The sequence below is a fragment of the Cherax quadricarinatus genome, chromosome 13, assembly GCF_038502225.1.
Source record: "Cherax quadricarinatus isolate ZL_2023a chromosome 13, ASM3850222v1, whole genome shotgun sequence".
NCBI lineage: Eukaryota > Metazoa > Arthropoda > Malacostraca > Decapoda > Parastacidae > Cherax > Cherax quadricarinatus.
In genome coordinates this window covers 28,389,375-28,413,101 of record NC_091304.1, presented here as the reverse complement: position 1 = coordinate 28,413,101, position 23,727 = coordinate 28,389,375, and the positions used below count along the sequence as shown (strand labels likewise).

General features: G+C 43.8%; 1 protein-coding gene across 1 annotated transcript in view; it reads right to left on the bottom strand.

Annotated features, from left to right (window-relative positions):
- LOC138852654 (uncharacterized) overlaps positions 1-23,727 on the bottom strand; it is a 76,532-nt gene that overhangs the window by 10,337 nt on the left and 42,468 nt on the right. The window contains exon 3 of the mRNA XM_070084741.1: positions 719-1,543. Within this exon, the coding sequence (XP_069940842.1) occupies positions 719-1,543 (825 nt within the window). The remainder of the gene's footprint in view (positions 1-718; positions 1,544-23,727) is intronic.

Here is a 23,727-nt window from a genome sequence, read left to right as displayed (position 1 = left end):
ACCGACACTCATAACTCACTCATAATTAGCTTAACAGCCACTTAACCGACACTCATAAGTCACTCATAATTAGCTGAACAGCCACTTAACCGACACTCATAACTCACTCATAATTAGCTGAACAGCCACTTAACCGACACTCATAACTCACTCATAATTAGCTTAACAGCCACTTAACCGACACTCATAACTCACTCATAATTAGCTGAACAGCCACTTAACCGACACTCATAACTCACTCATAATTAGCTGAACAGCCACTTAACCGACACTCATAATTAGCTGAACAGCCACTTAACCGACACTCATAACTCACTCATAATTAGCTGAACAGCCACTTAACCGACACTCATAAGTCACTCATAACTAGTTGAACAGCCACTTAACCGACACTCATAAGTCACTCATAATTAGCTGAACAGCCACTTAACCGACACTCATAACTCACTCATAATTAGCTTAACAGCCACTTAACCGACACTCATAACTCACTCATAATTAGCTGAACAGCCACTTAACCGACACTCATAAGTCACTCATAATTAGCTTAACAGCCACTTAACCGACACTCATAAATCACTCATAATTTAACACTGGTCCAGGATTGAGCAGTGTCGTCTAGTTTACACTTCAAATTGTGATATAATTGTGTTGTTGGCTGAGATTGCCAAGATTAGTCGCTAAGACTAACACGGGGAATATAAAAGTATTGGCTTACCTCCTCCTCTTCCTCTTCTTCATCTTCCTCTTCGCCAACGTCTTCTCCCGTTTCTTCAAGGCTTTCGCCGTCGTAGACGCCTGCTTCGTGGTCCTCTTTGACGGGTTGCGTGAGTGGTTCCAGTGCTTCGCCGTTGACATGTGGAGTGTCGGGTGTTGCCGGTACCGCGGGCTCGTGGGCGGCCTTCCCCGTCGCTGGCTCTGATGTGGGCGTGCTGGGGGGCGGACTCTTGGGCGTCTTGGGCGTTTGTGGTGCTGGAGAAGTTGGGGTTGAGGGTGTACCCGTTGACTGCGGCGTCTTAGGGGATTTGTGTTGGTCTTCTCGGGCGTGTGAGGGGGATTTTGGTGAGGTTAGTCTGGGTAATTTGGGAGGCGGACTATCCGTACTATCCTTGACTATTGCCACACCTACTTTACCGTCTCGCAGCGGCTCGGCTTTGCGCTTGCCCGGCTGGGGAGGCGAGGTGGAAGGAGTAGATGGAGTAGTAGTTGTTGTGGCTGTGGTGATAGTACTTGTGGCGGTGGTGGTGGTAGTAGTGGTGGTGGTGGTGGTGGGTGTGGTTGTGGAGGAGGAAGAGGTGGAGGTGGTGGTAGTTGTGGCGGTGGTGGTGGTGGTAGCGGTGGTGGTGGTAGTGGTGGTGGTGGTGGTGGAGGCAGTGTCGACGTCAGTATTATCATCGTAATCGTCGTCTTCATCGTCCTCCTCCTCGGTACCTGTGTCCAGCTCTACTCTACTGCTGCTGCTGCTACTGGTGCTTCGTTCTGCATCGCGCTCCGCCGCAGCTGCCGCTGCCGCCGCCGCCAGGGAGCTGCTTCTCGTGTTCTCCTGCAACACAAGAAATCACATATCGGTAAAGCATCGCATCTCTCATGCAAAAAAAAAAAAGCAGCTTCTAAAGAAATTATTATTGAACTTATCGTGTACACCTAAATTATTAAGAGTACATCAAGTCTCCCAAATTTTACTCCCTGGAGCACAGGCGAGAGATACATCATAATTAACATCTGGAGGAACTGGTTAAAAACATGCACACTGGAATAACTTCTGACGAAAACGGAAAGCATGGTGATCAAACACTTTATCAAGTCCAGTGCATGGGTGAAACATTAATAAAATTTGACTGTAATCGCATGTCTCCCTCACGGATACAAATTACGAACTACAGACAGACCCTCCACATAAAAATATTAATCTAAGAACCCAGGTATTAAGCACTAAAGATTAACAAAATACTGTCTCCCAGTGTAAACAGGAAGAATGTCATAAGTGTTACCAGTGGTTACAAATACTGGTGCAACAATTCATAGACGAGTCACCTTCTTTACAGTCTTATGTTAATCCGAATGTCACAAAGTAAAAACAAAAATAGCAAGCAACGCCAAATATCAGCAAGCATCCTCAAACACCAGTATGTCTCCACAAACAAAAACAGGTGGCAAAAATCGCAGAGAATACCTGGATTCAGGAAGGATGTTTTCGGTATTCTGCAGCCCAGTCCCAGACCAGCCTAATTAACCAGGCTGTTATTGCTGGCTGAATGCATTCCAATGTAAAAATCATAGTCCGGCTGGTCACACACTGATTAGAGGAAATTGTCCAGTTCCCTCTTTAAGACTGCTAGGGATCTGTTAATAATTCCCCTTAAGCACGGATGGAGGGGGTTGAAGTCAGGTACCACCGACACTCACCGAGCTCTTAATGCACTCCTCACGTTCCTGCTTTCTAGTGGAGGTATTTTGCACCTGCCAAGTCTCTTACTGTCATATGGAGTGATTTTGGTGTTCAGGTTTGGGATCAGTCCTGTCAAGGAATTTCCAAGTGTAAATTATGTACTCTTCTTGCCTGCATTCCAAGGAATACAGTTGAAGGGACCTCAAGTGTTCCTGCAATTCAGAGGTTTGAGCAGTGAAAGTTATCTACGTATTTTAGCTCTGCAATCTGTCCTGCCTTCGGGGGGGGGGGGGGGGGGGGGGGGGGGCGTCAGTATACAGCAATATTGTAGCCTGAAAAAAACAAGTGATGTAACAGTATCATCACTGGCTCAGTGTCCGTGGCCTTGAAAGATCTATTTATCCGGCTTATTTTCTTTGTGATAGCAAAGGCAACATTGTTGTGATTCTCAAATGTAAGATCTTCCGACATCATTACTCCTATGTCTCACACACAGGACTTTCGCTCTATTGAATGATTTGAATTTGTCCTGTACTCTGTGTTGCGACCCCTGAATGGGTCACAATGTATATAATGTATATTACCTGTTCTTATAATTATATATTGCTTTATAATATTATTTGACTTAGTTATATTATTAGGTAGGATGTAACATTTATATATATTATTCAGTGCTCATAGTTCAAGTGTTGATTGTCTAACTACTGTAATTATCGCTCGTTGCTTGTTTCCCTGCCGGCTTTTCGGTGTTGCTGGGCAGCAGCTGTCTACGGAGCAATCACGTGATCGAGGGGGGTGTTCACACTTCGCCTGAAGTAGTCAGTCTGGGCTGGACTCTCTTGGTGGTTGGACGTATTCCTGACAAGACATGCCTAGCACTCTCTTGTGGGCCCTTGTTGGAAGATCGTCTCTGTCGCTTTCTTGTTGTTAGTTCTGTAGAACTCTGTTCACAGAACATTGCCTAGACTTAGTGATTTTCGACGTTGTACTGAGGTTGTGTGTCACATAGACACTCTGAGCAACTCAGGTCTTGAGCTGTAGCTTCTAACCTAACTTGTACTGGTATCTGTATACTGTCACAGTCGGGGATTTTCTTATGCTGAACTTAGATTCAGTAGTATGGGAGTTTTGTAACTTTTGTGGAGGATCTGCTGATGGTCCCTACTTAGTGTCGTTATATTATCTCCTTGATCCTGATTCTGTTTCGCAGTTGCTTGTTATATTGCTACTGGGCTTAGCAGTCGTTTTATTGTTCAAGTAAGCTGTTCTGATTGCCAGGTTGGTCAAGAAGTTAGTTGATGTGAGGACTTTGTCAGTCACTGGTTTAAGTCTAGTCGAGTCTTGAGACATAGCGAACTACTTAGAGCACTTACACATACACACAAACTTATTTATATATATTTGTATTATTAAATGTTAATGTACCAGACGGTACTTAAGACGTATAAATGTGATACGTGTCTTCAGCACAATACTACTGTACACGAGAGAAGTGATTATTATTATTTTGATTTTGATTAATTTAATTTGATATACGCCTAGACAATTTTTTTTATTAATATATTTATTAAATTTTAATTCCTTTAGTTAGTAGCCTACCAGTTGAAATCCTGAAGCACTAATAATTTTTACTGAATTCTAATGGATAATTGGACAAGGATACTGACTACTTGTTACGAAAACCCAGTAACAGGCTGAATGCTAGAAGAGCAGTCCTTTCTAGGATTCACTGGAGATCTCTATGCTTATTAGAAATTGCGTTTTTTGTAACATTCTGTTAGTCTTTATTTCCTACATCCTTCCATTCTATTGATGGCTTCTTCATAGTCAACTGGGAAGAGGGCAAGATCGGAAATTATGAAGATGTAGGTAGTGTTTCGAGTCTCATTCATGTTTGGGTGTTTGATCTATAGACTTATAAGTGGTTCTGTGAGGAAAAAGTTCATTAGACATGAGTGGTGGAAGTATGAATGGTGGTGGTTATTTGTTGGGCAGTATGCATGTTCTATTAGGTGTGGGCATAGTTTCCTCTACTCCCCGTCCCTTCTTCACCCGGTGACGCGTGTCCCTCCGATCAGTTCACAGTAACTTGACTATTCATTCCACTCCTGTTTAATTTATGTGTTTGGGTTAATTTGATTTAAACAAGAGCTTCACTGTTGTTTAGGTTTGTTTCGCAAATTCTTCCTGTCCTGATTTGGACTTACGTAGTGTAATGTCATCATTTTTGTCCTCACCATTTCTTTTAAAGGCAGTACACCAATCATGTGAGTGATTTCTCGACTGGTGTGTTATTTTGTGTTTATTTTAGCCTTGATTGTCAGCTCAGGTCATCCGACACAGGCGAGATAAGATGGGCAACATTTATCTTTAACATATCTTACATTCAATCTGACACCTGCACCTACACTGGTCCCCTTCTACTCGTAGCCGACTTGCAATCAGCTAAACACCATTCTACCAGAAGTCCCCCAGTTATAACCCCACCAATGTTTAATGGTGGTTCTCGACTGGCGACTCAACTGCTTCGCAAGTGTTGTAATGGTCAGAGGATACCAGTACCTCTGTTCGTCATAATCCCTACTAGTGTTGGGATCACTGTTTACTGAAAGTGTTACAATAGTCACATCCACCTGTGAACTCCCCCTCCCCAACGTCGACAACGGCTCAGTGTTCAAAACCACAACTCAGAGCTACATGCTCAGAATATCGCCACGGCACCATTCTTAACTACGGATTTTGTACATATTAGCTTTGGGTCACTAATTATTAATACTTTTCATTTTGTAATTCTTTGCTTCAAGTAGGATTAATTTCATGTTTAAGTGTTTTATATTCTTTACTAGTTTTACTTTTTTTTAACACATTGGCCGTTTCCCATCGAGGCAGGGTGACCTAAGAAGAAAGAAAAAATTTTCATCATTCAACACTTTCACCATCACTCGTACATAATCACTGTCTTTGCAGAGGTGTTCAGATACGACTGCCAATATCTGAAACCCCTCCTTTAAAGTGCAGGTACTGTACTTCCCATTTCCAGGACTCGAGTCCAGCTAACCGGTTTCCCTGAATCCCCTTCACAAAATATTACCCTGCTCACATTCAACAGCTCGTCAGGTCCCAAAATCTATTCGCCTCCATTCGCTCCTATCTAACATGCTCACGCACATTTGCTGGAAGTCCAAGCCCTTCGCCCACAAAACCTCCTTTACCCCCTCCCTCCAACCTTTTCGAGGAAGACTCCTACCCTGCCTTCCTTCCCCTACAGATTTATATGCTCTCTAAGTCATTCTATTATGTTTCATTCTCTCTAAATAACCAAACCACCTCAACCCCTCTTCAGGCCTCTGAATAATACTTTTTAGTAACTCCACACCTCCTAATTTCCACACTACGAATTCTCTTGAATAATATTTACACCACACCACCAAACACTACCCTTAGACACGACATATCCACTGCCTCCAGACGTCTCCTCGATGCAGCATTTACAAACCACGCTTCACAGTCATATAAGAGTATTGGTACCACTATACTCTTGTACATTCCCTTCATTGCCTCCATGGATAACGTTTTTCGTGTCCACAGATACCTCAACGCACCGCTTACCTGTTCAATTCTATGGTTAACCTCATCCTTCATAAACCCATCCGCTGACAAGTCAACTCCCAAATATCTGAAAATATTCACTTCTTCCATACTCCCTCTCTCCAATGTGAGATCCAATTTTTCTTTATCTAAATCGTTTGATACCCTCATCACCTTACTCTTATCTATGTTCACTTTCAACTTTCTACCTTCCCACACCCTCCCAAACTCGTTCACTAACCTTTGCAACTCTTCTTTAGAATTTCCCAAAAGCACAGTATCATCAGCAAAAAGTAACTCTGTCAACTTCCATTTTGTATTTAATTCCCCATAATTTAATCTCGCCCCTTCCCCCAACACCCTAGCATTAACTTCTTTTACAACCCCATTTATAAATATATTAAACAACCATGGTGACATTACACATCCCTGTCAAAGACCTACTTTTACTGGGAAGTAGTCTCCCTCTCTCCTACACATCCTAACCTGAGCCTCAATATCCTCATAAAAACTCATATTAATAAAACTGTTTATCTTATGTTTTCATTGGTTTTTCTATCTTTTCATTTCCATAAGAAGGAACTGGCCTTATCAAATACTCTTTGAGGGTCTGACAGAGCTGTTGAACCTTCACAGGTTCACTGAATACAGAGTCGTATTGTGACCTCGGTATTTCACTCATTTTCTTATTGTCAGCGTACATCCTGTCCTCTTTAAGCCTTATACTTGATGTGGTTTTCGCCGTGGATTTTGATTAGAAATATTTGGGATTTCTTCTGATTTCATTTATGGCTCTTTACTCCTTCTGTCTCTCCTGGACTATATATGATGCAGTCAGTTTGTGCTTGATGTTATCTATTTCGCTAACCAGAGTTTCCTCTTCATGCTTTAAGAGATTCTATGTGATCTTTTATCTGTCGTCTTCGTCTGTAGAGGAAGTGCCTCTCAAACTCTTGAGTTTGCATCTTTTCCTTTGCCGTAGAGGTGCATGTTTGTAGCATACTTCGAGTACCAAGGAACTTGTTTAGATCTTGAGTGGTCACGGCATCATCCCAGCGTATCTCGCTAAGTTTGTGATTTAAAGGTATTTAATCCGAGTTGATGTTCTTGTTAAAGTTCAATCTGTTGTAATCGTGTTTCTCTCTCCCAGGCCACTGTGCGCGCAGGTCTGTACCTCGATTATGTTGTAATTTGAGATTGTAGACTTCCACACCATTTTGTCTCGGACTAGGCCCTCACTACTCGTAAATATAAAGTCTAAGGTGTTTCCTAGTCTGGTCAGTTCAGCAATCTGCTGGCCTAAGGCGAATTTATTGCAGAGGTTTAATAATTCTGTTGTATGAGACTATTCCTCCAAGCTAGCTCTAGGAACTCTCTGCAATTAGTCCTTCACATTTAAGATGTCTCAAACTGAAGTCTCCAAGCAGCATGATATTTGGGGATGGGTCTGATAGATTATCACGACTCTGTTCATCTCCAATAATTGGTCCTTGAACTGCTGGGAGGTTGTATCCAGTGGTTTATACACAGGCGCAACAACTCGGTTCTGGTTTTCGGTTTTGACTGCCAGAACTTTGACATCATTAGTGATGTCCAATAGTTCACTATATACGCCGACCTCTCCTCCATCCCCTTCTTTATTTATTTATTTTAATTTTTATTAACACATCGGCCTTCTCCCACCAAAGCAGGGTGGCCCGAAAAAGAAAAACTTTCATCATTCACTCCATCACTTGTCTTGCCAGAGGCGCGCTTACACTACAGTTATAAAACTGCAACATTAACACCTCTCCTTCAGAGTGCAGACACTGTACTTCCCATCTCCAGGACTCAAGTCAGGCCTGCCGGTTTCCCTGACTCACCCCATAAATATTACCTTGTGCAACAGGCACATACCAGGGAATTAATGAGGCTTTGTGAAAAGTACTCACTGAACCATCAGATAATTGATCCCACTAGAAATGAGAATACCCTGGATCTGATATTCACAAACAACGAGGAACTAATCAGAGACATAACAGCTACAAAAACAATATACTTTTATCACAACATCACAGAAGTTCAAACTAGTATTAACTCAGGGTTAGGGTACTGCGTCACTAATGTGAGAGACAGGATATTCATTAAGTTTAATTTTAACAACCATAGAATTGACTGGGAAAAAATAAACCAAGCGCTATCAGACATATCCTGGGAATCAGACATGAGCGACCTAAATCCCCACCAGTGCCTAGAGAAGCTGAATACAGAAGCATACAAGGTAGGTATGAAACATGTACCATTGAGGAAACCAAGAAGATCAGATATAGAGCATAGGAGATGGTACAGAAGAAGAAAACAGATTACTGAAATGCTTGAAAACACAAATATGCTGCAACAGGGGAAAGATAGTCTTAGCTGAGAGATCACTGAATTAGAGCAAAATCTTAGGATGTCATACCTAACAGAAGAAGTACAAAGGGAAAAAAAGGCCATATTGCAAGAAACCCAAAATATTTCTATTCCTACGCAAAATCCAAGATAAAAACTATCTGTAGAATTGGACAGTTGTTGAGAGGAGATTCGTATACTGACGATGAACAGGAAATGAGTGAAATCCTAAAAGAACAGTATGAGTCGGTGTTCAGCAACCCACTAAATGACAGCAAGGTAGAAAAAGCAGAAATACTTTTCACTCCGGAAGAAAGCCGCACACACCAAGTAACTGACATTAGTACAAATCCCAAAGATTTCGAAAAAGAAATGGAAAACATGCCCACTCACTCAGCACCTGCACCAGATTCATGGACTTCTCTATTTATAAAGAAGTGAAAAGTACCACTAGCAAGAGCCCTCAGTATTCTTTGGAGAAAGAGCTTAGATCTAGGTGAAATACCGGAGGCCTTAAAGAGTGCAGACATAGCTCCTTTGCATAAGGGAGGTAGTTGAGCACTAGCTAAAAATTACAGACCAGTAGCCCTAACTTCTCACATCATAAAAATCTTCGAAAGAGGGATGAGACGGCAGGTTACAAATTTCACGGACCACCACCACCAGCATAACCCGAACCAGCATGGCTTTAGAGAAGGACGATCATGTCTGTCACAGCTGCTGAACAATTATGACAGAATTACGGAGGCATTGGAAGACGACCAAAACGCAGATGTGATTTACACAAATTTTGCAAAGGCGTTTGACAAATGCGATCATGGAGTGATAGCGCACAAAATGAAGGCCACAGGGCATTATGGGGAAGGTAGGCAGATGGATTTTCGAGTTCCTAACACAGAACACAAATAGTAGTAGTGAACATGACAAGATCCAGCATCAGCGAGGTCAAAAGCTCAGTGCCCCAAGGCACTGTCCTGGCACCTCTGCTGTTTCTCATCCTCATAGCAGACATAGACAAAAACACCCGGCACACTTTTGTATCATCATTTGCAGATGACACTAAAATAAACATGAAAGTCGCTATGGTAGAGGACACTGAAAAATTACTGGAAGACGTAAGCAGGGTTTTTCAGTGGGCAGTGGAGAACATGACGTTCAATGGTGATAAGTTCCAGCTGCTTAGGTATGAAAAGAATGAAGAACTCAAGAGGAACCCTACATACAAAACTCAAGAGGGTCACCAAACAGAAAGAAAGGAACACGTAAAAGACCTGGGAATAATCATGCCAGCTGACCTTTCTTTTAAAGACCATAAAACAAAGACCACGACAGCCAGGAAGATGACGGGATGAGTATAGAGAACTTTCAAAACAAACGAAATAATTCCAGTGGTGACACTCTTCAAATCGCTAGTGCTCCCTCATTTAGAATATTGCTCAGTGCTGACGGCCCCATTCAAGGCAGGAGAAATATCAGAGCTGGAACAAATACAGAGATCGTTTACGGCTCACATTGGGCATCTAAATTACTGGGAACGTCTTCAAGTCTTCAACATGTACTCATTGGAGCGGGGGAGAGAGATACATGATAATATATACCTGGAAGGTACTCGAGGGCTTGGTCCCAAATCTGCACACTGCCATAACAACATACTGGAGTGAGAGATATGGGAGGAAGTGCAAAATAAACCCAGTGAGGAGCAGTGGAGCGGTGGCGACAATAAGGGAACACTGTATCAACACTCGCGGGCCCAGACTATTCAACATCTTACCAGAAGATATCAGAAACACGGCTGGAACAAGTGTAGAAGCCTTCAAGAGGTAACTGGATAAGTATCACCAGGTGACAGATCAACCAGGCTGTGATGGACATGTGGGGCAGCGGGCCTCCAGCAACAGCTTGGTTGACCAGGCAAGCACCAGACAAGCCTGGCCCATGGCAGGGCACCGAGAGTAGTGAAACACTTGAAACTCTTCGAAGATAAAGGTACCCCTTCAGCTCTGTTTTACTTAGAGCCAGGACATCTAACTTCTTTTCATTCATAACATCAGCAATCATCTCTTTCCTATCATCCGCACTACATCCACGCACATTCAAGTATCCCAGTTTTATAAAATTTTTCTTCTCTTTTGTAGTAATTTCTACAGGAGAAGGGGTTACTAGTCCACTGTTCTCGGCATTTTAGTCGCCTCATACGACACACATGGCTTAAGGACGAAAGATTCTTTTCCACTTCCCATGGAGAACAGAGGAAATAAAGAACAAGAACTATGAAGAAAAATATATATGTATGTACATGCCTGTGTAGTGTGACCTAAGTGTAAGTAGAAGTAGCAAGATATACCTGTTATCCAGTGTGTTTATGAGACAGAAAAGACACCAGCAATCCTACCATCATGTAAACAATTACAGGCTTCTGTTTCACACTCACTTGGCAGGACGGTAGTACCTCCCTGGGTGGTTGCTCGCTACCAACCTACTACCTTGTTTTCCGTTTGCATCTAAATAGGTTGTACCTTGGAATCCATATTTTATCAAAATAGTCTTTATGGGAGTCTCTCTCAAAGTTGCAAACATCGCATTTCACTCCGCGAGACTGCTGATAAACGGTATTTTATTGTTCTTCCTCGGTTTGAGGCCTTGTACATTCGCAAGCACAAAAGATGATACATTGCTAGTACCTGTGCTGAAGGGCTTGTTGGCTGGACTTAGTATCTGTGGCTCTGATGAGCCCACAAATGACTAATTCCAGTCCAGCATGACTTTTAAGCGGTGATACATTCTTAATATTTCTTATAATTTTGTTCAAATTCCTGGTACTAAACAATCCCAGTCGGTTGTATGATTAAAGTTTGCATTGTCATACTGGCGTTCATGAGGCTTTATACGCCTTGTACCCTTCTTGCGGTGGTCTGGATAGTTTAAATCATAGTATTATCCCTCATTTACTATATTAGGGCACCTTTCACTATTCCTTAAAGAGTATCCACAAACAACAACAATCATCCCTGAATACCAAGAACCCTTAATAAGCAACACTGCCTCTCCCTTAACTCAACAAGTGAAAGACTGGCTAAGGTCTGACCATAATGTGTGTGTACACCTTTCACTATTCCTTAAAGAGAGTCTTGGTGAAACTAGCAACGTCACTCTTTCCACACCATCAATCTCTTGCACTCTTGCTTCAATTTGCAACACGTTAATTTATTGGGTTTTGCTTCAAAATGACCTTAGTAAAATCCATGGGTTCCATATATAAATTGATGTATCTGATAGGATGTGATAGCTGAGAAGAGTTGGGAAACTGCGTTCATGAACCTAACACATAAGATAGCAGAAAAAACTAAACACGCCTTCGGTAAGCGATATCACGGGTGATACTCTCAACATGCAAGTATTTTCAACATAGTATTCTTCACAACACAGTATCTTCCACATCATGATACCCGTCAGGGCTCTTACAACATTGTAATCTCCACAACATGGCACCTTCCACAATATAGTATCTTCTTATTACACAATTCCGGGTTTTAACACTACTGGTATTTTCAATAAGGGCTGGTGAACAGCAATACCATAACCTAACTGTGGCCAGTTTCAATGAATTTTTCTACCCTACCAAAAATGGCCTTTTGTCAAGCTTACTTGTTGAGTGTCAGCTCAACCAGGTTGTTATTAGCAGCCCTCTGGCAATATGCGGAGGCAGTGATCCAGTTTCCTCATAAAGTCTTTATATTTGTCACATCCCTTCAACAGACACATCTCCTTTCACCACACAAACTCCTCGTTGTAGTCACCTGCACTGACCCAGATTGCACAGTGCTTATCCCTGGCTCTCAGTACACTACAATAACGCAGTCAATTGTAATAGTGACTTCACAGTGGTGGACGGGCAAGGGCGTCCACCCCAACAACTATATTTTGAGGTTGGTGCAAAATGGTTCTTAGTTTTCAGTTTGTAATAGAAACAAAAAGAAACAAGTCAATAAAACACAAACTAAAAAAAAAAAAAAGTGTTTTGCACTGGCAGAATTGCTGACTTATGAATGCCTAAAATGGTGGGTAAATCTTACAACTTACATTCAGTAAATACCTGCTGTACTAGTTTGTATGATTATTCTTGTAATATTATCTCTTCAATTTTGAAGATCTATTTCTGAAAGCGGAATAACAGGAGTCATGATCTCAGGAACCATGAACAAGTAACGGGGTCATGATCTCAGGAACCATGAACAAGCAGCGGGAGTCATGATCTCAGGAACCATGAACAAGTAACGGGGTCATGATCTCAGGAACCATGAACAAGTAACGGGAGTCATGATCTCAGGAACCATGAACAAGTAACGGGAGTCATGATCTCAGGAACCATGAACAAGTAACGGGAGTCATGATCTCAGGAACCATGAACAAGCAGCGGGAGTCATGATCTCAGGAACCATGAACAAGTAACGGGGTCATGATCTCAGGAACCATGAACAAGTAACGGGAGTCATGATCTCAGGAACCATGAACAAGTAACGGGGTCATGATCTCAGGAACCATGAACAAGTAACGGGAGTCATGATCTCAGGAACCATGAACAAGTAACGGGAGTCATGATCTCAGGAACCATGAACAAGTAACGGGAGTCATGATCTCAGGAACCATGAACAAGTAACGGGAGTCATGATCTCAGGAACCATGAACAAGTAACGGGAGTCATGATCTCAGGAACCATGAACAAGTAACGGGAGTCATGATCTCAGGAACCATGAACAAGTAGCGGGAGTCATGATCTCAGGAACCATGAACAAGCAGCGGGAGTCATGATCTCAGGAACCATGAACAAGCAGCGGGAGTCATGATCTCAGGAACCATGAACAAGTAACGGGAGTCATGATCTCAGGAACCATGAACAAGTAACAGGAGTCATGATCTCAGGAACCATGAACAAGTTACGGGAGTCATGATCTCAGGAACCATGAACAAGTAACGGAAGTCATGATCTCAGGAACCATGAACAAGTAGCGGGAGTCATGATCTCAGGAACCATGAACAAGTAGCGGGAGTCATGACCTCAGGAACCATGAACAAGCAGCGGGAGTCATGATCTCAGGAACAATGAACAAGTAACGGGAGTCATGATCTCAGGAACCATGAACAAGTAGCGGGAGTCATGATCTCAGGAACCATGAACAAGTAGCGGGAGTCATGATCTCAGGAACCATGAACAAGCAGCGGGAGTCATGATCTCAGGAACCATGAACAAGTAGCGGGAGTCATGATCTCAGGAACCATGAACAAGCAGCGGGAGTCATGATCTCAGGAACCATGAACAAGTAACGGGGTCATGATCTCAGGAACCATGAACAAGAAGCGGGAGTCATGATCTCAGGAACCATGAACAAGCAGCGGGAGTCATGATCTCAGGAACCATGAACAAGTAACGGGAGTCATGATCTTAGGAACCATGAACAAGTAGCGGGAGTCATGATCTCAGGAACCATGAACAAGTAGCGGGAGTCATGATCTCAGGAACCATGAACAAGCAGCGGGAGTCATGATCTCAGGAACCATGAACAAGTAACGGGAGTCATGATCTCAGGAACCATGAACAAGTAACAGGAGTCATGATCTCAGGAACCATGAACAAGTAACGGGGTCATGATCTCAGGAACCATGAACAAGTAACGGGGTCATGATCTCAGGAACCATGAACAAGTAACGGGAGTCATGATCTCAGGAACCATGAACAAGTAACAGGAGTCATGATCTCAGGAACCATGAACAAGTAACAGGAGTCATGATCTCAGGAACCATGAACAAGTAACGGGGTCATGATCTCAGGAACCATGAACAAGTAACGGGGTCATGATCTCAGGAACCATGAACAAGTAATGGGGTCATGATCTCAGGAACCATGAACAAGCAGTGGGAGTCATGATCTCAGGAACCATGAACAAGCAGCGGGAGTCATGATCTCAGGAACCATGAACAAGTAACCGGAGTCATGATCTCAGGAACCATGAACAAGCAGCGGGAGTCATGATCTCAGGAACTATGAACAAGCAGCGGGAGTCATGATCTCAGGAACCATGAACAAGCAGCGGGAGTCATGATCTCAGGAACCATGAACAAGTAACGGGGTCATGATCTCAGGAACCATGAACAAGTAACAGGAGTCATGATCTCAGGAACCATGAACAAGTAACGGGGTCATGATCTCAGGAACCATGAACAAGTAACGGGGTCATGATCTCAGGAACCATGAACAAGTAACGGGAGTCATGATCTCAGGAACCATGAACAAGTAACAGGAGTCATGATCTCAGGAACCATGAACAAGTAACGGGGTCATGATCTCAGGAACCATGAACAAGTAACGGGGTCATGATCTCAGGAACCATGAACAAGTAACGGGAGTCATGATCTCAGGAACCATGAACAAGCAGCGGGAGTCATGATCTCAGGAACCATGAACAAACAGCGGGAGTCATGATCTCAGGAACCATGAACAAGTAACGGGAGTCATGATCTCAGGAACCATGAACAAGCAGCGGGAGTCATGATCTCAGGAACTATGAACAAGCAGCGGGAGTCATGATCTCAGGAACCATGAACAAGCAGCGGGAGTCACGATCTCAGGAACCATGAACAAGTAACGGGGTCATGATCTCAGGAACCATGAACAAGTAACAGGAGTCATGATCTCAGGAACCATGAACAAGTATCGGGGTCATGATCTCAGGAACCATGAACAAGCAGCGGGAGTCTTGATCTCAGAAACTATGAACAAGAAGCGGGAGTCATGATCTCAGGAACCATGAACAAGTAACGGGAGTCATGATCTCAGGAACCATGAACAAGCAGCGGGAGTCATGATCTCAGGAACTATGAACAAGCAGCGGGAGTCATGATCTCAGGAACCATGAACAAGCAGCGGGAGTCATGATCTCATGAACCATGAACAAGTAACGGGAGTCATGATCTCAGGAACCATGAACAAGCAGCGAGAATCATGATCTCGGGAACCATGAACAAGCAGCGGGAGTCATGTTCTCAGGAACTATGAACAAGCAGCGAGAGTCATGATCTCAGGAACCATGAACAAGCAGCGAAAGTCATGATCTCGGGAACCATGAACAAGCAGCGGGAGTCATGATCTCAGGAACCATAAACAAGCAGCGGGAGTCATGAACTCAGGAACCATGAACAAGTAACGGGAGTCATGATCTCAGGAACCATGAACAAGCAGCGGGAGTCATGATCTCAGGAACCATGAACAAGTAACGGGAGTCATGATCTCAGGAACCATGAACAAGCAGCGGGAGTCATGAACTCAGGAACTATGAAGAAGTAGCGAGAGTCATGATCTCAGGAACCATGAACAAGCAGCGAGAGTCATGATCTCAGGAACCATGAACAAGCAGCGAGAGTCATGATCTCGGGAACCATGAACAAGCAGCGAGTCATGATCTCAGGAACCATGAACAAGCAGCGGGAGTCATGATCTCAGGAACCATGAACAAGTAACGGGGTCATGATCTCAGGAACCATGAACAAGCAGCGGGAGTCATGATCTCAGGAACCATGAACAAGCAGCGGGAGTCATGATCTCAGTAACCATAAACAAGCAGCGGGAGTCATGAACTCAGGAACCATGAACAAATAACGGGAGTCATGATCTCAGGAACCATGAACAAGCAGCGGGAGTCATGATCTCATTAACCATGAACAAGTAACGGGAGTCATGATCTCAGGAACCATGAACAAGCAGCGGGAGTCATGAACTCAGGAACTATGAAGAAGTAGCGAGAGTCATGATCTCAGGAACCATGAACAAGCAGCGAGAGTCATGATCTCAGGAACCATGAACAAGCAGCGAGAGTCATGATCTCGGGAACCATGAACAAGCAGCGAGTCATGATCTCAGGAACCATGAACAAGCAGCGGGAGTCATGATCTCAGGAACCATGAACAAGTAACGGGGTCATGATCTCAGGAACCATGAACAAGCAGCGGGAGTCATGATCTCAGGAACCATGAACAAGTAACGGGGTCATGATCTCAGGAACCATGAACAAGTAACAGGAGTCATGATCTCAGGAACCATGAACAAGTAACGGGGTCATGATCTCAGGAACCATGAACAAGTAACGGGGTCATGATCTCAGGAACCATGAACAAGTAACGGGAGTCATGATCTCAGGAACCATGAACAAGTAACAGGAGTCATGATCTCAGGAACCATGAACAAGTAACGGGGTCATGATCTCAGGAACCATGAACAAGTAATGGGTCATGATCTCAGGAACCATGAACAAGCAGTGGGAGTCATGATCTCAGGAACCATGAACAAGCAGCAGGAGTCATGATCTCAGGAACCATGAACAAGTAACGGGAGTCATGATCTCAGGAACCATGAAGAAGCAGCGAGAGTCATGATCTCAGGAACCATGAACAAGCAGCGAGAGTCATGATCTCGGGAACCATGAACAAGCAGCGAGTCATGATCTCAGGAACCATGAACAAGCAGCGAGAGTCATGATCTCAGGAACCATGAACAAGTAACGGGGTCATGATCTCAGGAACCATGAACAAGCAGCGGGAGTCATGATCTCAGGAACCATGAACAAGCAGCGGGAGTCATGATCTCAGTAACCATAAACAAGCAGCGGGAGTCATGAACTCAGGAACCATGAACAAATAACGGGAGTCATGATCTCAGGAACCATGAACAAGCAGCGGGAGTCATGATCTCAGGAACCATGAACAAGTAACGGGAGTCATGATCTCAGGAACCATGAACAAGCAGCGAGTCATGATCTCAGGAACCATGAACAAGCAGCGGGAGTCATGATCTCAGGAACCATGAACAAGTAACGGGGTCATGATCTCAGGAACCATGAACAAGCAGAGGGAGTCATGATCTCAGGAACCATGAACAAGCAGCGGGAGTCATGATCTCAGTAACCATAAACAAGCAGCGGGAGTCATGAACTCAGGAACCATGAACAAATAACGGGAGTCATGATCTCAGGAACCATGAACAAGCAGCGGGAGTCATGATCTCAGGAACCATGATTGCGAAAAAGATTTAGGAGTTCTGGTTAGCAGTAATCTGAAACCAAGACAACAGTGCATAAGTGTTCGCAATAAAGCTAATAGAATCCTTGGCTTCATATCAAGAAGCATAAATAATAGGAGTCCTCAGGTTGTTCTTCAACTCTATACATCCTTGGTTAGGCCTCATTTAGATTATGCTGCACAGTTTTGGTCACCGTATTACAGAATGGACATAAATTCTCTGGAAAATGTACAAAGGAGGATGACAAAGATGATCCCATGTATCAGAAACCTTCCCTATGAGGATAGACTAAGGGCCCTGAAACTGCACTCTCTAGAAAGACGTAGAATTAGGTGGGATATGATTGAGGTGTATAAATGGAAGACAGGAATAAATAAAGGGGATGTAAATAGTGTGCTGAAAATATCTAGCCTAGACAGGACTCGCAGCAATGGTTTTAAGTTGGAAAAATTCAGATTCAGGAAGGATATAGGAAAGTACTGGTTTGGTAATAGAGTTGTGGATGAGTGGAACAAACTCCCAAGTACCGTTATAGAGGCCAGAACGTTGTGTAGCTTTAAAAATAGGTTGGATAAATACATGAGTGGGTGTGGGTGGGTGTGAGTTAGACCTGATAGCTTGTGCTACCAGGTCGGTTGCCGTGTTCCTCCCTTAAGTCAATGTGACCTGACCTGACTAGGTTGGGTGCATTGGCTTAAGCCGGTAGGAAACTTGGACCTGCCTCGCATGGGCCAGTAGGCCTTCTGCAGTGTTCCTTCGTTCTTATGTTCTTATGTTCTTATGTAACGGGAGTCATGATCTCAGGAACCATGAACAAGCAGCGGGAGTCATGAACTCAGGAACTATGAAGAAGTAGCGAGAGTCATGATCTCAGGAACCATGAACAAGCAGCGAGAGTCATGATCTCGGGAACCATGAACAAGCAGCGAGTCATGATCTCAGGAACCATGAACAAGTAGCGGGAGTCATAATCTCAGGAACCACGAACAAGTAGCAAGGGTCATGATCTCAGGAACCATGAACAAGTAGCGGTAGTCATGTTGTCAGGAACCATGAACAAGTAGCGGGAGTCATGATCTCAGGAACCATGAACAAGTAGCGGGAGTCATGATCTCAGGAACCATGAACAAGCAGCGGGAGTCATGATCTCAGGAACCATGAACAAGTAGCGGGAGTCATGATCTCAGGAACCATGAACAAGTAGCGGGGGTCATGATCTCAGGAACCATGAACAAGTAGCGGGGTCATGATCTTAGGAACCATGAACAAGCAGCGGGGGTCATGATCTCAGGAACCATGAACAAGTAGCGGGATCATGATCTTAGGAACCATGAACAAGTAGCCTGGGTCATGATCTCAGGAACCACGAACAAGTAGCGGGGGTCATGATCTCAGGAACCATGAACAAGTAGCGGGGTCATGATCTCAGGAACAATGAACAAGTAGCGGGGGTCATGATCTCAGGAACCATGAACAAGTAGCGGGAGTCATGTTCTCAGGAACCATGAACATGAAGCGGGAGTCATGATCTCAGGAACCATGAACAAGTAGCGGGAGTCATGATCTCAGGAACCATGAACAAGCAGCGGGAGTTGTGGCATGCAAAGAGTACGTAACCTTTATTCGGCGCATGGACACACCCTCATTTACAGGCTATCTCCCCCAACCAGCGAACCAGGTTGCTAAGAGTTGATGATGGGGCCCCATCGTTCAACTAGTGACCAGGTTCTAGCCAATAAGAAGGTGGGATTGACAATCGCAGAGGTTATGTGGATACCGCTCTCCTGTCTGCCCTTGTCATTCCCACTCTAGAGCTGGTTGAAGCACGGTCTGCTATCTTGTGGCTTCTATTTCTGCCTTGCTTACCGTGGAGTGCACTATATTTATCACTGTACATAGTGTACATATTGCTGTTATAATTGGTGAAGGATAATATAAGTCTAAACTTTTTCTACTGTGTTTATTTGCTCCCATTACACCTGGGATAACAGGCCATTTGAAATCCTAGGTTGTAATATGGGTAGCCTGTCCGAGAGCTGGACTTAGAGAAACGGTTGAGCTTAGGGTGAAGCTTGTAGCAGGAACATTGTGTAGCTTGCTGTTTCGCTTCGCTTTACAAATTTTGCGTGTCAGTTGCTTATGATCAGCCTTGCTATTGTGTGATCGTTCAACAGCTCGCTACTAGCTTGTTCAGTGTGCTCGCTTCGCTACGGTCAATCTTGTGTGCAGTCGGCTTTGCTTGTATGCGTATTCTGCAATCGTACTGTGCATAGCTAAGCGTGTTCTGCAAATTAACGTGTTACGTTGGGGTATTCGTACTGTGCATAGCGAATAACTTATGCCACCTAGACGAGTCAGACGCCTGGTGTCGGCATATACTTTGCATAACCTACCTAAATTGTCCCTACAGCGTTGTTGGCAAATTGCTCGTTCCATTGGCATTCCCTATAAACGCACTCTCACAGCTGCGCAACTGCGTTCACTTATTGCTGACATACTTATTGAAGAAGAGATGGCACATCAAACTCCTCCCTTTACGGGAGCTAGGGAAAAAACTACTATGTTCTCGCAGGAGGAAGATGATACACCTACGGAGCAAAATGGTCAGTATAGTGCAGCTGGGTTGTCTCAGGGTGAATCAGCGTCGTTGGCACTTGAGCTGGCAAAAATCAATCTTGAGCAAACTAGGGAACAGAGAGCATTCGCAAGGGAAGAATTTGATAGGGAAAGAGAGAGGAGGCAGTTTTCGCATTCTGTAAACGATTTCAGTTTACAAAAAGCAGTACAGCTTGTTCCCCGCTTCAATGAGGCCGAACCAGAGCAATTTTTCGAAAGCTTCGAAAATCAGGCTCGAGCCTTGAGGTGGCCGGAACAGCACTGGGCAGCGTTGGTTCATACAGCATTATTGGGTAAGGCACAGGAATTTACGTCGGTATTAACTGACGCTGAATTCTCTGATTATCAAGTAGTGAAGACCACAGTGTTGGGAGCATATACATGTATCCCAGCTAAATATCGTAAGACCTTCAAATTGAACAGGCGGCAGCTTGGTCAATCCCTGGTGGACTTTGTGAGACAGCAAACCAAAGCTTTTACCAGCTGGTATAAAGCGAGTGGTGTCTCTAACTTTGAGGAGCTGGTGCAGCTTATTCTGATTGATAACCTGCTGGAGTCTGTGGGACCAGAGGTTCGTGTCTTTCTGCAGGATCGTGACTTAACCACTGCATTGGAGGCGGCCAGGTTGGCTGATACCTTCGAAACGAACCGCTCCTTGTCCGAGCGGTCCCGTCTCTCTTTTCAACAGTCTGGCGTGAGCAGAGATCGACAACATTGGAGAATGAAGTGCCAGCCGGAGGGAGAGCGTCTACGTCATCCAACCAAGTCACCTGGTGAGCCACGCTTCTCAACATATGGTCCCCCTGCGGAGAGGCAAACTACTTATGGAGCATCTCGACAACAATATCCAGAGAGGCACCAGCCAGAACGACACCACTTGCAACGTCATCAGGGAGTAAAGGGCAAGCCTGTCGTCTGCTTCAGGTGCAATAAAGTAGGTCACATCAGTTCCAACTGCCCCCAAAAACCTCAACCCATCGGGAAAATCTCTAATATCCCTAGTAACATGTCCCCTAGAGAAGTAGAAAAAGGTATGGCCCCTTATTATTGCGAAAGTCTTATTTCCCTTCAGGAAAACTCAGAACCAACTAAAGTAAATACCTTTAGAGATACTGGAGCATATTGCTCACTTGTCAGAGAAGGAATATTACCCCTTTCAGAGAATACTTCCTTGAATTCCTCAGTTTTATTGGAAGCCTATGGAGGAGCTATATATTCAGTTCCTTTGCATAAAATTTATGTACAGTGCAAATATTACACTGGGTACTTGACTGTAGGTATCTCAAAAGGATTTCCCATGAAAAATGCCATGTTATTACTGGGTAATAACATTACTACTGTTACTTCGTGTCCTGAACCTATAATGATTAATGCTTCTCCAGTGTTGGCCATAACTCGGGCAACATCCCAAGGGTTGTCTGGGGAGAATGTTGACCTATCCTTGGACGACTCCGATCTCGGAATAGCCACGTTGTTTTATGAGACACACCGGCCGGAGTCTCGTAAATCAAGTGAACAGACCCCGATCAAGCCTTCCTATTCCCAGGTTGCAGGATTGCCAGATGTCTCTGTTTCCATGCCCGAGGGACTGTCCTTCCGGGAGGAACAACGAAAGGACCCTTCTTTAAAATTCGCTTTTCAGGCAGCCATGGGTAAATCCTCTTTGGGTCATCCAGTCAAGTATGAAGTTAAAAATGATTATTTGGTTTGCACTGAGACTGGTAAGGAGATAGAGGGCCGGCAATTATACGACAGGTTAGTGGTTCCAACCAAGTATAGACCTCAGATATTAAATATAGCTCATAATACGTCATCAGGAGGTCACTTAGGAATTACAAAAACCTTGTATAGAATCACAAAAGAATTTTATTGGCCAAAATTAAAGAAAGATGTGAAGAATCATATTAGGTGTTGCCGAGAATGTCAGCAAGTTGGAAAACCTGGACATTCCATTAAACCTGCACCTCTCCAACCCATACCTGCTGATGGAGAACCTTTTGCAGATTTAATTATAGATTGTGTAGGTCCACTACCTAAGTCAAAGTCTGGAAATCAGTATTTATTTACAATTATGGATAAAGTAACCAGATATCCTGAAGCGATCCCAATGCGTAGTATCAATACTAAAGCTATTCTCAAAGCTTTAACAAAATTCATTTCTTGTTTTGGCATTCCTAAAACTATACAAAGTGATCAAGGTACTAACTTCACTGCCAAAGCATTTAGGGAAGTATTAACTAGGTTAGGGATAATTCACAACTTATCCACTGCCTATCACCCTCAGTCCCAAGGCGCCTTGGAAAGATTCCACCAAACATTAAAAACAATGATGAGAAGTTTTTGCATGCACTTTCCGACAGATTGGGATGAATCTCTACCTTTGTTGCTGTTCTCAGTACGAGAGACGGTGCAAGAGTCTACAGGGTATAGTCCGTTTGAGCTGATCTTTGGGCACAATGTACGAGGTCCTCTTCGGGTGCTCAAAGAAGGATGGATGGGAGAAGACGTAAGCTCAGCACTCTACAACCCGTCTTCAAGGTTGCAGGTGGCACGTGAGTTAGCCACGGCTAACCTAAAGATAGCTCAAAGTAAGATGAAACAGAGGTATGACAAAAGTGCACAATTCCGCTCCTTCCATCCAGGAGACAAGGTGTTGGTGCAGGAACCTATACCTGGCCACACCTTGAAAGCTAGATTTACGGGACCTATGCAGATAGTAAGTAGATTATCTGATTTAAATTATGTGGTAGCTCCCATTGATAAGACCTCAAAAACAAAAACTTACCACATTAATCAAATCAAGGCCTTTCATACACCAGATAAAGTCCCAGTAATGACTCTGTCCTCTACCTCTGAGGACGACTCTGACTCTTTGCACTCTATCTCTGAAATTAATACTAAACTTTCAAATTCTGTCCTCCTCAAGGATCCTAGCCCGTTAATGGATGGATTATCTGAAATACAAGCAACCAATTTAACTGAGCTTCTACAGTCATATCCTAATATTTTTTCGGATGTGCCGAAAAAATGTACGTTAGGTTACCATGATGTAGATGTGGGAAAATCTAAACCAATTAAACTCTCCCCCTACAGAGCTAATCCTGAAAAGCAGAGGCTACTTCAGCAGGAAGTAGACTTCTTGTTAGAACATGGTTTAGTGGAGGAGTCATCTAGTCCATGGGCTTCACCGTGCATCCTAGTAAAAAAGGCTGATGGAGGGTTTCGTATGTGCACAGACTACCGTAAAGTGAACGAGGTCACAATCACAGATGCTTACCCTCTTCCTCGTCTGGATGACGTAATTGACTTTGTGGGTAAGGCTACTTTTGTGTCCAAATTAGATCTCCTTAAAGGTTACTATCAGGTACCTTTGACAGATAAGGCGAAGGAAATCTCTGCCTTCGTAATTCCAGGAGGTCATTATCAGTATACAGTTACCCCCTTCGGAATGAAAAATTCCCCCTCTTCATTCCAGAAACTCGTCCATCAGGCTATTAAAGGACTTGAAGGCACGGCAGCATACCTAGATGATATTGTTGTGGTGTCTGATACTTGGGATCAACACCTACTTAGACTTAAAGCTCTGTTTGAGACCTTTAAGAATTCCCAATTAACAGTTAATTTATCTAAATCTTCCTTTGGCCAGGCCACTATCACTTTTCTAGGCCATGAAGTAGGTAGTGGTAATGTTGCACCT